At 35.4% G+C, this 17,462-nt stretch overlaps 1 protein-coding gene across 1 annotated transcript in view; it reads right to left on the bottom strand.

The window, feature by feature from the left end:
* The window catches only part of LOC145669250 (serine protease Hayan-like), an 82,398-nt gene that overhangs the window by 52,728 nt on the left and 12,208 nt on the right, over positions 1-17,462 (bottom strand). Inside the window, exon 2 of the mRNA XM_081737571.1 lies at positions 252-746. Coding sequence (XP_081593697.1) covers positions 252-746 — 495 coding nt within the window. The remainder of the gene's footprint in view (positions 1-251; positions 747-17,462) is intronic.

Below are 17,462 nucleotides of genomic sequence, written 5' to 3'. Positions count from 1 at the left end.
GTATTTAGCGCGGGAGACCGGAGTTGGATTCCTCCAAAGAGACCTTTTTGTGCTTTAGATCCCACGTTAAGCTGCAGGTCCACGTCTTATATAGTACTGCTTCTGAAACGGACACTAAATCTCAACTCATCCAATCCACCTATCCTTTTTGTCGCATCCCTAAAACAATAGAATAAAATTTGTACTACAGTATATACTGAAATTGGTGCTAAGCTATTGACAATAGTAATTCTGAATAAGACTTTCCTTACCTTCTTCACTTTTACGTATAGTATTCGGTGGAGGTTTGGAATTGACGTCTCTTCGCACTCGAGGTTTCTTACACTTCCCAGCAGGATTTTCTGTTTCATTTTCCGTATGCATTTCCTTGGGGTCATTTGTTGTGGGTTCAGGTTTAGGTTTGTATACTGGAACTTCAGGCATGAATACAGGAGGTTCAGTCTTTGGAGGATCAGGTCTGTAAACTGGGGGTTTAGGTACATATACTGGATATTCAGGTTTATATATTGGAGGTATAGGTTTATATGATCGGGGTTGAGGTTTGTATAGTGGATAATGTCCATATATTGGAGGTTCAGGTATATTTTCTAGAGGCTTATTATTCCAATAGTTGCCTCTACTCCCCCTATGTGACCAATTCCTCTCATAATTGTTTCTAAATATGGTGTCAAAAAAATTGCGGCCTACATGCACCGCAGTTCCAACTGTATCTGATATGGCATTAAATAAGTGGTTTAAACCAGTTCCTGTAACATAAAATGGCATATATTAACAATATAACTACTGTATGATTATTAATATTTCCCACGAAACGAGAAATGTCATCCCGAAAAATTATGGTTTAAATGTTATTGTTTCACAACCTTCATGGACATCTCTTGAGACGAAAGGAATCTGATAACTTCTAGATGAAATTAGGAAAAAAAAATGAGAGTATAAATATTGTACAGAAATTTATAAAAAGAGGCGAGTAGAGTTTTGAGATGAGACAAGAAACGCTTTCTGAGAATTGAGACGAGAAATGCTTTCTGAGAATTAAGACGAGAAACGCTTTAAGAGAATTGAGATGAGAAACACTTTCTCTGAGAATTGAGACGAGAAACGCTTTCTGGTAATTAATACGAGAAAAGCTTTTTAAGAATCGAGACGAGAAACACTTCCTGAGGATTGAGAGGAGAAATGCTTTCTAAGAATTGAAACGAGAAGCTTTCTGAGAATTGAGACAAGAAAAGTTTTTCGAGAATTGAGACGAGAAAGAATTCTTCCGGAATACAGACGACGAAATTTTATTTTTCGTCTCGTGGGAAACACTAATATTCATGTATGTATACATAACTTTTCATTTTTTTAATACTTGAAGTGGTTCACATTATAAAACTCCGAAACGTCATAATTTGGATTAGATTTTGATTGCTCTCATCATCTCCTTCCTTTAAAGCCACTTTGGTGAACTTAGAGAATTATTGTACTTCATAATACAAAAAAAGAAAACGCATATTTGTGAAAATATTATGCTTACACCCATACAACATTGCAGGGATACGGTTAGAGTGCAATATCTAAACTTATGGTAAAATAAAAATAGAGCAAAATCGAACTTTCTTTTCGTAGCTCAGATGGCGAAGTCTAATATTTCATAATTTACTTCAGACGTTCGATTGGCTTTATCATCGTCTTCCTGTTAAAGGTACCGTAGGAATCTTTGTATTTAATGTAAGAAGAGAAACAACATTCATACATTCAACACTACGTACTATTCATCCAGATAAGTGATAGTTTCTGATTCAAATGTGCCTGAGATTTCTCCTTTTAAAAAAACTTGGCCTACTAGCACAGCCGTTCACTGTAATAAAAACAAGTACATCTTTCTGTGTTATATCGTTACGACTGAACAAATTTTGTACACAAAGGGGGAAGTTTGTCATTTCACTTCGTTAAAACAATTATCGTAAGTGAAAATTGGGGAGCGATATTGTTTTGAAGTCAAGTAAAGATTAGGGATGGCCACATTTTCCGGAAAAACGGAAAACGAAAAATATTTTTTCGGAGACCGGAAAATTGAAAAGAGAAGACGGAAAATTTTCCGGAAAAGCGAAAAAGGAAAATTTTCCGGAAAACGGAAGACGAAAAATTTTACGGAAAAACGGAAGACGGAAAATTTTCCGCAAAAACGGAAAAAGGAAAATTTTCCGGAAAAACGGAAGACGAAAATTTTTCCGAAAAACGGAAGATGAAAAATTTTACGGAAAAACGGAAGACGGAAAATTTTCCGGAAAAACGGAAGAGGGGAAATTTTCCGGAAAACGAAAGACAGAAAATTTTCCGAAAAAACGGAAAATGTGATTTCCGGAAACCGGAAAACTCTTTTTCCGGAAATGGCCATTCCTAGTAAAGATCATAATTATTTAAAATACTCCGAAACTGTTTTTTTAAAGAAATATATTCTTAGATTAGATTATATTGAATTTTGTGCCGTTAAAATTTTTGATTTGCTATCAAATGTGCTCACGGCCGTGTTTCAAGCAATGTTCAATGTTTTATAGCAAATTTATCTAATCTATATATATAACATTGAAAATCACTATGTTTGTGACTCTAAATCTCCTGAACCGACCGACCGATCTCGAACAAATTTGTAACATGGATGAAGTTCGAGGCTGGGCTGGTTTCAGGCTATTCATTTTGATGGTAGAACTAAGGGGACGGGGAGGAGAGGATATAAAAATAAATAAAACTTAATAACTCCTGAACCACTCGACCGATCCTGATCTAGATAAGGTTCAGCCCTGAGATCGTTTTTATGATTTAAATTTGACGCAGTAACGTAGAGGAGGAGAAGGGGGGATATATATATAAAAATTAATTTATATGAGGCTCAAAGTGATTATTTTTGTAGCTTAATAACTCTTGAACTATCCGACCGATCTCAATCAAATTTTCCAGATATATGAGGTTCGGGTCTGGAAACATTTTTGTAATTTCACTTTAAGGGTAGATCCTAGGGGAGGGAGAGGGGACTGTGATGTATAAATAAAAACTAATAAAACCTAATAACTTTTGAACCACCGAACCAACCTCGATCAAATTTTCCACATATATGAGGGTCGAGCCTTGGGTGTTTTTAATCGTTTTACTTTGACGAGCCAATCTAGGGGAGGGAGAGGGGAGAGATATGTATAAAAAAAAATAAAATAAAAATGACTGTTTTAGTGACTTCATCACTCTTGAACCACCCGACTGATCTCAATCAAATTTTCAACATACATGAGTTTAGTGCCAGGGATTACTTTAGGCTATTCACTTTGACGATGCAACGTAGAGGAGGGGGAGGGGAGACAAATTTAAAAATAATAAAAAATGACCGATATTAGTGACGAATCCATAGCTTTTGGGGTCGATGAGAGAAACAGTGACACTTTTGATGCTGTTTCAATCCAAATTCAGCCCTGATAGTTGGGGAGGGGAGTGTACAACGTAGGGGAGGGGGATAAACATTTAAAAGGATCGAAAATGACCAATATTAGTATCTAATGCATAGTTTTCGAAATCATTCGGACGAACAGTGACACTTCCGATCCGGTTTATATCCAAAATCAGCCCCGCCACTTGGGAAAGGGGGAGAAAGAGATATAGAAAAATGATCGAAAATGGCCACTATCAGTGTCGAATTTATAGTTTTCTGGGTCGCTTAGACGAAATGTGATACTTTCGATCGTGTTTAAATTCAAATTCAACCCCTCAACTTGGGGGCGGGGCAGGAAGAGATATTTAAAAATGATTGAAAATTATCGATATTAGTGCTGAATCTACAATTTTTTGGGCGCGCTGATATGAACGGTAACACTTACAATGCCATGGCCCGCAACATGGAGGAGGGGGATATATATATGGTTGAAAATGACTGATGTTAGTGTTGTATCTATAGTTCTTGGGGTCGCCGAGATGAACAATGACACTTCTAATGCTGTTTAAATCCAAATTCAGCCCCGCATCTTGGGGGAGCGGGAAAGGGAAATACATAAAACTGATGAAAAATAACCCATATTAATGTCGAATTCAGTGGCGGCGATTGGACGTTAAAAGCGGGGGAGCAAGACATGATCTGAATATTTGATATCAATGTTAGTTTTCCTGGTTGCTTGTAACACTTTGTTTGACGAAAGGTTGTATAACTATTAGGATACTGTCTTTTTCAGTTATACCGTATATCTTGTTTCATATTTTATTAAGTAAATTGACAAGAGCAACGCACGTAGATACTAGCCCTTTGTACTCTTAAACAACGAAGGTGTAAGAAGAGATTTGATTCCTTGCTCATGAATATCTGTCTGGAAAATTGTGTGATCAGATTATGGGCCTATTTAATAACAAATTTGCAAAACAAATAAACAGAAAGGATAATATTAATCAAATAATCATAGTAATGAATAATGAGGCTTGTTTTGCAAAAGTTATATTGAAACTGGAAATTAATGAACAACTTATATTTTTAATTCCACGAATGCTATTATATGTGTTATTACTCTTAGAATGACAGTGAATACTATAAGCATATGCTACGACATTTAAAGAAATACTTTTGCAGCTTCCCGAAACATGTTCGCTGCCATTCAGTACACTTCTCACTTTCTTGGAATATATCAAAACTCAGCAATACTTAGAGTCACTCCACATTTCAGTTATACAAAATAATCCTAAAATCTAGAATTATGCAGAATTCACTAAATTTAATTGTATATACAAAACTGTATATGTACACCCCTAAACTCGTATATTACACAAAATTAATATTCCTTACTGAGCTCCTTCGTGGCTAAGCGGTTAGCGTACGCGCCTTAGACGTGGGAGACCAGGGCTCGATTCCCGGAGGAGCTCACGTGGTTCGGACTCCACGTTGATCATTTAGTCCACATCTCATAACTTCGCTGCTGAACAGGATGTTAAACTGAAAAAAAATCAATTCAAAATATTCCTTATTATTAGAAAGAAGAAAATACATTTTAGGAACTGTCGATTTTGTGCAATTAAAGAATAACTTGTGAAGGACTTCTTTTCTTGCGAAATGTTATCTCAATTAGTTCCAGAGCGGCTGACTAACATATCGATCAATTGCAAGAAGAAATGAAAGTACGCTTGAATTGTGGCGCTGCAATAGATTAATTTTTTCGGCCACTTTTAGTGGCAGTTCGAACGCAATTCCTGTAGCTTTCTTAATTCCACGGGAAAACAACTAATACGTACTCATAGAACGACAAATATTTTATGGCACCATTTTTATTCTATGAACCAACAATACCTACAAAACTTTATGTTTCCAAATGAAACTATATACGTTAATGGGTAATTTCAAAAAAAGTGGGGGAGGCAACTGCCACCCTTTGCCCCCCCGAATCGCCGCCCATGGTCGAATCCATAGTTTCCGAGGCCGCTGAAATGACCGGTAACACTTCCGATCCCGTTTAAAACCAAATTCAGCCCAGCAACTTGGGAGATAATAAAATGATCAAAGATGACCAATATTAGTGTCGAATCCATGGTTTTCGGGGTAGCCGATATGACCAATGATCTTTCCGATGCCGTTTAAATCGATGTCGTTTAAAAGGAAAACAGCATATTTCACGAGTACTAAATACTTAAGATGGAAAGTTGTGCATTTAAATTTTCATTTCAACTCAGCAAAGCGGCTAATATATGGTAGTTCATTCTATATAAATGTTAACACTGTTCCATTTGTTTTTTTATATGATAGAAAGTAATAATATTACAGCTTAAAATTTTGAAAAAAAATGCGAGAATATTGCGTGTACCCGAATTATAACAATATATTCTACTTGCTTTGTTTAACTATGACACGAGTATATTGTATAAGAAGGTCGCGTTAAGCTTGCAGAGAAAAGTTCGAAATATTGGATAGCTCTCGGGGTTTGTTGGAAATTGCCTGAGAGGACAATTGAGGTGTCAATCGGTAGGACCTAAGGAGTCTTTTACAGTTGGTCTCATCACTTGCTGATGTGTGGTTGCCGAGATATTCAGGATCGAATTATAAGGGGAGGGAGCCATAGATAGGGTTGCCATAATTTTTTGACCCAAAATACGAACAAGCCTTAAAACGACGACCGTTCAAAGATACGGTGCCCAAACACAGAACAAATATTTTGTGATTTCTTACCTAAAAATCACCTTTTTAGGTTATCACACAATTGTTTACTCTAATACTTAAGGGCCATTCCATCGTCACGGGAAGGACATTTACACTACATTTTTGATGCTTTAAAGTTGTATATTTCTAAAAATACAACATAAATTCTGCTAATTGTATGATACATGAGCAGTACAGACTTAGGATTATATGTAGCTGATGTTTTCAGTATTTTCTCCGTTTATAGTAGAAAATATTAATCCCTAAACGTCTGTCACGGGCGGGGACAAAAAAGAGAAGTGACTTTCGACACACCAAGTGAATGTTACAAAACTCTGTGAATTCTTCGCTCAAAATGTTTTTATTTAAACGGAAATGTATAAATGATGAAATTTTTAAACAAACTTCACATAAGAGAAATTTGCCAAATATTTATATTGATAAATAAACTAAACTTTACTGTATCACGGGCAGGACACATGGTTGTCACGGGCAGAACACCGTGTGAATCAATACACAAAATCTCAATAAGAATGATTTCAAAAATGAAATAAAATCGAAAATAAGTCAATTTCTGCTGTTCTGTTATAGCATTGTACACAAATAATTCTATTTACTTTACTTGAGGCTCGATTTTATCACATAAAAATAATAATATGTCGTACACTTATTTCTCACCACCTACACTTTAGGAAATGGTTTTACTTGCCCATTTACACCCACCTTGTAGGGAAATTCGTACAAAACACTGTCTAACAGTATATAAAATAGGTGCTGGTATCCAGTGCCCGTGCCGTGGGAAATCAGCGCCCGGGGCGAGAGTATACGACGCGTCGCGACGGCGCCCCGTAAATATGAGTGAGGTCGACAGATCAGACGCGTAAGAAAATTTTCAAAAATAAACCCTGCTTTTCCTTGATTTTGAGCACTTTTTAATACTTTTCCCCTCCATTTTATATATATCTTTTATTTTTTCCTCCTGAATTTTGCGCCCCTTACTTTGACGCCCGGGGCCTTCACCCCGCTCGCCCCTTCCCCCCACGGCACGGCACTGCTGGTATCACATGTATTATTTGATCGAAATTCACGTGTAAGACACATCTTCAACAGTCTTGAAAATTTTTACCGCAATCGCTTAGGTCTTCATACGAATTTCCTTGACTTCTTCGTCCTCTTCCACTGGGCTTTATGCGATAGTTGCATGTCTATGTTTGCTTTTTCTGTCCACTAGAGAAAAATTCCATCAACAAAAATGTTCCTTGTGTTACATCTTCAACAGCTGGTCTAACACAAGCTTTGTTAACATGTATACCTAAGTCGTCCCTCAGGATAACTTCATGGCTTTCGGAATCATCATTTTCAGAATCTGAATAAAAGTCTGTTAGAAATTTAAAGATTTTACACGGATGAAGCTCTGATTTAAAAGTTCGACGAAATACCAAATTTTCGCTGTCAAATTGCAGGAGAAAAAACTGTTTTGATTGAAGACATTCAATTGACAAGAGCATTTTCCCGTCTTTTATTCAAAGCGCCTTTTTTTTCTTTTTTTTTTTTTTTTTTTTTTTACAATTTCTGTTGATGATAAAGTACGGGACAAGAATAAACGACCAAAAATACCATTAAAACTAATGGCATTTTTGGTCGTTTATTCTTGTCCCGTACTTTAGTAGTAAAACAGATATATTTTGAAACGAAGAGCTTAAAGCTACTACGAAATCAGCAGCACATTCTACAATTACTTTCTTTTGTTTCACAAAGTTCCATACTGGCCTTTTTGTACGTACTCCAATCCCATCCACTTCTCCCTTGAAACGAACGAAAAGGTGACCCACTGATAATATTTATATGACACTTATTTTAAGTTAAAACATCATACTGACAGTAATAGATAATCCTCTATTTAAGTAAATAATGTTCATGCTTAGAAAACTTTATTTTAGTGCACATGGAATCATTTTCTACCAGGAATAACCAATGTACACAAACTATCCCACCTGTGGCATGCCCACTGTCACGGGCAGGACAAGTTTTCAAATTGAAACAAATCGAAATAAATTATTAGCATTAGTCCAAAATTTGGTAAGTGTGAAGTAAACGTGCAAATTGTCACTTCTACTAAGTACGAACCACATTCTCAAATTTAGTAATTCAGTACAATAACTTTTGGTAGTTTTCTGTCACGGGCAGGACACTCAAGTTGACGTTTATATCTTTAATGATATTATAAACAATTTTTATCCTGTAAACACTTTTTCAACTGCAGCTTGTAGCAAAAAGAAGCTTCTTGAATAGCTCAAAGTTACTTCAGCCAAACATGCACAATATACCGTAAAATATTGCCGATTACAAGAATAAATATTTCCTCGCAGCTGACATGTTACAAATTCACAACTTAGACTTAAAATTTTACGTGAATTCTAAGTATAAATAAGTTTTTCTTTGTGAAAAAGTAAATTTCGTTCTATTTACTTCATATATACGTAAAAATGCATTGGTTTTGACAGTTTTCGAAAATTTGGGTTCAGGCTCACTTTCGCGTGGAATGGCCCTTAAAACACTATTGGGAAATAACTCATTTTTTATATTTTTTCATTAACACAAATAATAAATCATGTCATTAAATTAGTTATCTTAAATCTAACCAAAAGATCCCTGGAATGGAAAAATGAGAGTCTTTTTAAAAACATCACTTTACTAATAGCAACTAAAATATGTATAAGTGATATACCCTGTGATGAAAACACGATTCTTTTCGCCCGAGATTTTAGCGATTCTCGACTCGATAAATTTTCGGGCAGCTCCAAAATCTGTCAAATACAGACATTTTCCTATTTCATGCTTTGTACGATACGGACACGAACCCAAAAATACAAACAGTCAATACAAAATACGGACGTATGTAAACCCTAGCCATAGACAAATTTTGAAAATCGGTTCTAAGCGTACCACATGCAGCAGAAGACAGCACGACGTTGTGGAACAGTGAAAAACGGTCAGTCGAAGTTTAAATGAAAAGTCTAAATACCAATTTTTCTTCTTTCTTTTCTTTCTTTTTCTTTCTTCTTCTTCTTCTTCTTCTTCTTTTTTTTTTGTACAGTAAGGGATTCTGTGATTTGAACATCTTGTAACTACCATCCCCATTCTTCCCCTTCTAAATAAAACTACCATCAAACATTCTTTCTGAGGAGTATCTTATGTCACAAATTCTACGTACTGTCTAATTTCAAGTTTTCTTTAAGCAGTTTGTAGTGTACATAACTTGTTCCATATATTTTCTATCTGAAAGTATTTTACTGTAATGCTTTCTCTTGTTACAAAAAATACTTATAATATATTTTCTTTTCTTCATAAAGGCTAAATTCTTCTTTATTGATAGTAATTTTCGAGCTTATACAGTGTAACTGGCTAAAACGCTATTGAAGATCACATTGAAAAAATAAATAGAAGGGATTTTAAATTCAAATCATAACTTCTACCGAAAGGAGAAGTACAAAAGTAGTTACTAGAACAAAAGAGTTTTATTCAACAATGAAAATTAATATCAATAAAGAATAAGTTAGTCTTTATAGATAAAAGAAAAGCTCTTAGAAATATTTTGAGTGTTTGTTTTTTAAAGATAAAGTGTGAAAGAATCACAAATCACATTGAAAAAAAATGGAAGGGGTTATAAATTGAAAATAGCACCTCTATCGAAAGGAGTAGTTACTAGCTAAAGAACTTTATTCAACAATGATAACTGAATAAGGTCGAAAAGCAGTATCAATAAAGAATAATTTAGCCTTTATGGATAAAAGAAAAGGTCTCAGAAGTATTTTTTTAATAAGACAAAGAATTACAGTAAAATACGTTCAGATAGAAAATACATGGAATGAGTTTTGCTGAGAATTTTGCGCTGTAGAAGTTGGTAACGCTGTCAGCTTTTACAAAATTCCGAATATCTCGGTAAGTACTTGACTTATCGACTTCAAATAAACGTGAGAATGCTTCTTATGACATACCAAATTCTTCTATAAATTTTAAATCGTAATGTACTTATGCACCATATCCAAACTCGACTTTTGTCTTTTCTGTTATGTCAACACTGTTGAACGGACCCATCTAAACTTGGTGTCAATTTAAACCGTTCTGGCCAATATTTAAATTATTGTGCAAAACTAGTGTGTACCTCACTCCCTGTGTGTGCAAAAGGCGTTTAAATGTGACACATATTTAACGTTATTTCTCAAGAAGTTTGCAACACTGTCCTGCGGGTGGCATATCTTTCGTCTCCCTTTTTAGTGTTGAATTCAATTATGAAATACAATTTAGGTCGTTCCATTTTAAAAATCATAACTTTATATTGGGTTGGCAACACTGTTCATCCGGTGATGTCAAATAATACGTCTGCCAATGTGCCCCTTTGTATAGTTGCTTCGTGCAAAGTTTCGCTTCTCTCTCTCTCTTTTGGTTTCTCCGTCATCAAGGTCATCAAGGTTTGACATTATAAATGACGCACCCAGTATATATATATATATATATATATATATATATATATATATATATATATATATATATATATATATATATATATATATATATATATATATATATATATGTATATATATATATATATATATATATATACAGAAAACAACTTTTCTGTATAAGTAAGTAGATATTAGTCAATTATGATATTTAAAAAAAATCTATATTTTTTACATCTCGATTATCCTAATTTGTTACGGTTGAAAATGTCAAGAATAACTGGTTGAAAAGGAATTTGACCAGACTCCGAAGTCTCCTTATTTCAATACTACGACAATAATAGTGTTCATTGTAGAAGGAACTGATTAATTTTATTGTTTTGTTTGACATTTACTCTATCTTGACATTCACCAATTATAATCCAAATCAACAACAGTAATTCTTTATCTTCTAAGAAATCACGCTTACAAGAAACTTTTGCTGGTGTCACACGAAATGTGGAACGAAACTATGGTCAATCGATTTGTATTAGTGAACACGAAAATCCATGGGCGGGAAAAACCCTCGATCTCAATCGTTCCGTACTTAGGTGGGGAGGGGGAGGGAGTAAGACCACTGGCAACACAACACGTTGTGGATAATCAGACCAAATATGGAGCGAGTTCGATGAATATATGCGTAGAAGCACAACATACCTATACTACAATGTGACATTATATTCGACAATACTCTGACAAGTGAGGGCAGAGACGTAGCACATAACGACGGAGGAGGGAGCGGGTAAGCGCAAGTAAAAATTGCCATATACCTAGGTAATTGAGGAAAACGAAGAAGCAAAACGTCAGGGGAATAGTACAGTAATAATACATGGTCAAGTAATCAATCACGAACTATAGACAGCCTGTAGACGACACCGTGAAGTAGAAATAGAAGATGGAGGGGATTGTCCATAGGGTCCGGACCCCCTCCCCTCGTAACGTACGATGTGTATAGACTGTTGTATACATGTAGGCATTTATTTTCATATGTTTATGATGATGATGATGATAATGACATAAAAGCAGTGGCGAACGGTGATAGTTTCAAGAGGGTAGGCCCTATGCTATAATAATAATAATAATAATAATAATAATAATAATAATAATAATAATAATAATAATAATAATAATAATAATAATAATAATAATAATAATATGAAACAGATTATCGATGGACATAACTATTTTAGGATATATCGCATTTCAAGGGGCCACATTTTATCATCTCTTTCAATCTTCAATAAGAAAGCAAAAGTCTTCCTTGTGCTCATCCAACCAAGGAATGTCGTTGGAAGCAATCAGATAAGAAATTTTGCAGATGTCCACTCAGCCGTGGACCCAACACTTCTTGTTATCTTTCGATCAGCGTTTTTCTTCCAAGATCACTATAAACATTCTCCAAGGAAGTGATTCCTTGTCACGCATTAAAAATAACAGGAAATCACTAACTAGTTCATTTTTAAAATACTGATTCCATTTCACAGGTAGTGAGGTACATAAAGACACAATTATATAGGTATATAAATATCCAAACTTCACTGCTATTCCAGTTAAAGTTGTCTAGTATATGTTTCAAATAAATATTCTTGCTTTGAATTTCTTATTGCTGATCATTGGGAATAGTTTATAAAAGTGTAGAAATATATGGACGTTCAAGTTAGGGCTTTACGTTGATTGACATAGAACAAAACACGATAATACATAGCTAGAAGCTGTATTTTTAGAATTGAATCAAATTCTCAATAAAATATATCATCTCTACTCTTAACATTCTTCTAAAACCGAACATTTTTGAAATTAACTAGTACCTCTGGTTTCATTATTGATTTCCATTAAGCAAAAACGGCGAGAGTTACCGAGAAATGTTTTCCTGGAATCGATTAAACGTCCCAACAATACATGCTATCTACTCCGTTAAGCTTCTATTGAAACCGGGAGTGTTAAAATCAACAATTTCTAATTTTAACGTTGATACCCGTACCATAAAAGCGGTAATAGATAAGGACGAACGGTTTTTGGAAATCGGTTCAGCGTTTCAAGGAATCATATCATTTGCGCTCGTAACACTCTACAAAACCGGAAGAGTTTAATTTTTCTTACTTCTTCCGGTTTAAAATTTGATCACCGTAGATCACCGTATAGCGAGTAATGACTTTCTAATACAGGGCCGTCATTTGGGAGGGCAGGGAAGCAATTGTTCCTACTTAAGTTTAAGAAATACATTTTTTTAAAATGTAGCTTATACTAATATATAACAAAAAACGTCAAGCTCTTGTCGGAGCATAATCTTGCCTCTCTGACAGAATCTGAAATGCCGCCACTGTTCTCATATGGATTCAATGTCCCAAGAAAGGAACGTATTTATTTCTCTATCCTCAAAGTTTTATATTAGTTATACTTATCTATATGACAAGCTGTTGTGGGCCCTGTAATAAGACAAAAATATTTACTTTCACAATTTAATGCACGTTAATCACATCTCAGGTGCGTTTTAATCTAAATATATAATATGTATTGCACTTTCTAGAAATCAGTTTTCCTTAGTTTATTGCCAAGTAGACTAGTGCATAAATTTTGAGTTCCTTTTTCAAATCGAAGTATTGCGTTTTTTTCAATGCCAACTTCCGTCTGCTCTTGTATTGTAGCTCCGAAAACTTGTGTCCTCTTTGATACTTCGTATTGCAATTCACATGCTTATATCCAATCAAGTGCGAAAAGTCTTTGTTTTACGCTTTGCAGAATTTATTCGTACGTGATAGACAACATTCATTCTATGCTGGCAGATATAATGCCATTACAGTTTGGTTCCTCAATTAGTTACTAGGCGGCTGCAGATATGAAAAAAACCTACCTAACCCTCAAAAAATTCCTACAAAAGGTTTCTCAACGGTTTTTTGTAGTATCAAATGTGCTGAATAACATATTAAAAGTTTACCAATTTTGACCACGGGAAAGGCCCAATTTTCAAGATGGCGTCCAAAATGGTTGTTAACTCTTTTACAACTTTAGACTTTCATTCAAATAGCTACTGAATCATCACTATTTATCCTAGGATTATGGTTCGTGCATCATTCTCTTCAGAATAAAACAAGCTTTTAGGTGGTGCTATCCAAATGTGTGCATGGCCTACGTGGAAAGGGAAATTGAGAATAATTTGAGAAATTTCCCTCTTAAAAATCCCTTTTCTAAAGTTTTGCGCCCTCTGAAGCGGCTCCAGGTAAGAATACATGACCCAAACCTTCCTAGAGAAGTACTATGAGATATAGACTATGTACGTGCCAAGTTACATTGTGAAATCTTTAGTAGTTACGGCAGAATAAAATATTTACCAATATCCTACTCTGTGGATATATCTAAGCAAATATATAAGTAGACAATAAATAGGACAGAACATAAAAGTTTGAAACACAGTACTATTAATTCGGGTATTATCATTCGTGACTTGTTTTTTTTTAGAATGAAGCAAGCTTTCCTATGGTATCATTCCCATGCGTCCACGATGCACGTGGAAAGGGAAATTGTGGATAATTCGGAAAACTTCCCCCTAAAATTCCCTTTTCTAAAATTTTACGCCCTTTGAAGCGCCCCTGGATAAGATTACACTACCTTAATGTTTCTAGAAAATTACTATGCGGTATATGCTATGTGTGTGCTAAATTTCATTCCGATATCTCATTATTTTACTATGTTATTTGTTATTACTTTACTGGGTTAATTGACATAGTATGACAATGCAATAATATTTTATTTTGTTCCTTTCAACCTTCAGTATGAACGCTAACCTTGCAACCCGAGAAATCTGTCCTATTGGCCATGAAAACTTAAGTTGTGGCTCAGACATTGTACGACTTCGTCAGAAGGGAGCTGAAGGAGTCAGCAAAGCAAGTTCAGAAAGAAGAGATAAGTTGTTAATTTCAACAGGAGAAAAATACACTCAAAATGCAAGCAGCGCTACAGCAACACAAAAGACATTAAAAGTAAACAACAAAAAAGACTTGAACCACTAGGATATCTTAAGGTCCTTCTAACAGCCAAATAAATTGTCTCTTCTGCGGTATTACATTCACACATGGATGTGCTGGTATTAGTTATGTGAAAACAGAAGTAATTGTGAACAGTATTATTGAGTGTTGTAATAGTCGTTTAGATGAATGGGTGAGTATCGTTAAAGGAAGAATAGAATATTACGGACATTACCTCCACGCCGCTGGCTGTGTTTACTATCACTCTTGTAGCAGTAATTTTCGTTCTGAGCTTTGCATACTGCTACAGTTCCATAATGACTAAGAGGCGAAACGCAGTAGATCTGGCCGACCCAAAAACAAAGATTAAGAGCAAGCATTCTTCAAAGTTCGATCTTATGTAGAAAATAATGACGATGAACCCTTTCTTTCATACCTGATTTCCTGTAAAGATTGTTAAATGGTATTTTGTAGGTAAAATATATCTAAAGTATGATGACCGGGAAACCAGTACAGAGGGCTTAACGTGGAAATCTCTTGTTAGACAGATGTCTCAACTTTCTAATTGTCTCAGATCTAGAAAAAACAGCGCACAATTTGTCACTAGTGAATGAAGCAGAAACGCTATATTCATCAATGATATTGAAACAGATTACAATCGAAAGTGACATAAAGTCGGATACGCTGATCGAAATAAAAGAAAGACAGAATATGGCCACAGGTCAGAAACAAGTTTACTTTGGGCAAACTATCAGAAAATGTTGCAGGTTGCCCGATCACTCGTCAAAGCAGATCGCACAGGGTCCTGGATGATGCACCTGCAAGCGGTGTTAGACTGTCTGCCAATATTTGTTGCTGCTGGACACTATAACTACCTAAAATCTGCATATATCTAAGTGCAAGAAATGAGTCAACTGCAGAGCCACATTCTGATGTATATACCGCATTTGTCAAGGAATTCCATGTGATTCGCCGCAGTAACCAGTTCTGGGCAGGCCTTAGTCCAGATCTAGTAATCAAGCAGTGGCAGGTTGATCTACGGAAGTGGCATTACTGAAGAAATGCGTGCTTTGTGGACAATGTCCACGCCTATCTCATCTCAATATCACGATGACATGCAGGAATTCAATGGCCTTACATACACAACCAGTCATTAGCATCGAGGAACAACATTGTCAAGGATGAAAAGAAATCACTGAGACTTGGAGAAGATTAAAGAAAAACTTGTAACCTTTATGCCATTCTCACAGGCTCTTCTTTGAGAAATATTATTACGGGTGTAATTGCCAAAGAGGGTGTCAATGTGCATAATTCACAGATGATCAGGAAAAATATTGTACAAAATATAATTGGAAAACCAATTTTAATGTATCATTTAAAAGAAAAGACCAAGCAAAAACCCTTGCCAACGAGTCCAGCATTAAAATTGACAAAGGCAGAACCATTGATCCTACTCTTCTCTATCAACAATTTTTGGTTGTCAAAAACTTGAGAACTTTCTTTAGAACGTGTATTGACCTATGAGCTCAGTCCATTTGCAGTAGCCATGTTTGACGCCAAATAAATTTCGTAAAAGTGACAAAACTCAACTGGCTCATAGGATTGAGTTGTATATTACTAACCAATCTAAACAAGCTATCATGGATTCGGTTTCAGCAACTGAACATTATGTGTTAGATGGTAGTTCACTTTTTCATCGGCTGCCTTGGATAAAGAGCAAGAGTTATGGTGGCATTGTACGTTCATACGTAGAATTTACCATAAAACATAATATAATGGCAAAGCAAATGTTATTTTTAACTTTTACGAAGCTGGTCCTTCCATCAAGGATAATACACATCATCGAGGAGGCCAAATCACCCATTTCACTATCAGCTTCAATGAAGCAACAGAGTTTCTAGGGGGGGAAAGATGATTTTCCTGTCACAACTAGCAACAAACAGTAACTTTTCACATGGTGGCAGAAAACCTGCAGAAAAGTGGCTGCAGTGTTATCAATGCATCAGGAGATGCAGACGTAGACATCGTCAAAGCATCTGTCAAGTCATCAGAGCAACATTCAACAACATTGATTGGGGAGAATACAGATTTACTCATCCTCCTTCTTTATTGTGCTCAGTTTGATAATAAAGGCCTATATTTTCGTTCGGACAAGTCTACACTTCATAAGATATATGACATCAATGAAATGAAACGTTGTCTGGGTGGTAATGTATATTCGCAACTGTTGTTCATTATGCTAAACAGGATGTGATTTAACTTCGCACATATTTGGTGTAGGCAAGAAGTCAGTATTCCAAAGATTCATGAGCAGTGAAAAAAAAAATCAGAACTGTGGAAATGTGTTCCTGCTGCCACATCAAACAAAATTTGTTGTAGCATCGTTAGGGGTAAAGGTAATGGCTATCTTGTTTATACGCAGAAGTACTGACCTCCTTGCGCTACCAACTCTTCAGTAAAAGAAAAACTGTTTCTTTCATGTCACTCATCACTCCAGAGTGCCTTCCTCCTACTGAGTCCTCTACAAAATACCACAGCATTAAAGTTTATTACCAAATCAAGGTTTGGATCAGAAATGACAGTGATATGAATGCAGTTGATTCGAGGTGGAAACTATGGCACAATCAGTATATAGCTGTTATGACAGATACATCTGTTGCACCAGAAAGTCTTCTTCGTGTGCTCCACTGTAATTGTTCAACTGCCTGCCTAACAAAACGGTGCAGTTGCAAGAGATATGGACTACCATGCACATCTGTTTGCAGACCTTGCCAAACAGAAAACTGTGAAAATATTTTCAATGAATCTGTTTGGGATGAAGAATGTAACGAGGACTATTCGTAAATACGTTAATGTTTA

The sequence above is a fragment of the Thermobia domestica genome, chromosome 13 (assembly GCF_964235325.1).
Source record: "Thermobia domestica chromosome 13, izTheDome1.hap1.1, whole genome shotgun sequence".
Lineage (NCBI taxonomy): Eukaryota > Metazoa > Arthropoda > Insecta > Zygentoma > Lepismatidae > Thermobia > Thermobia domestica.
Note: the sequence above shows the minus strand (reverse complement) of the source record. Positions and strands in the feature narration are given on the sequence as shown.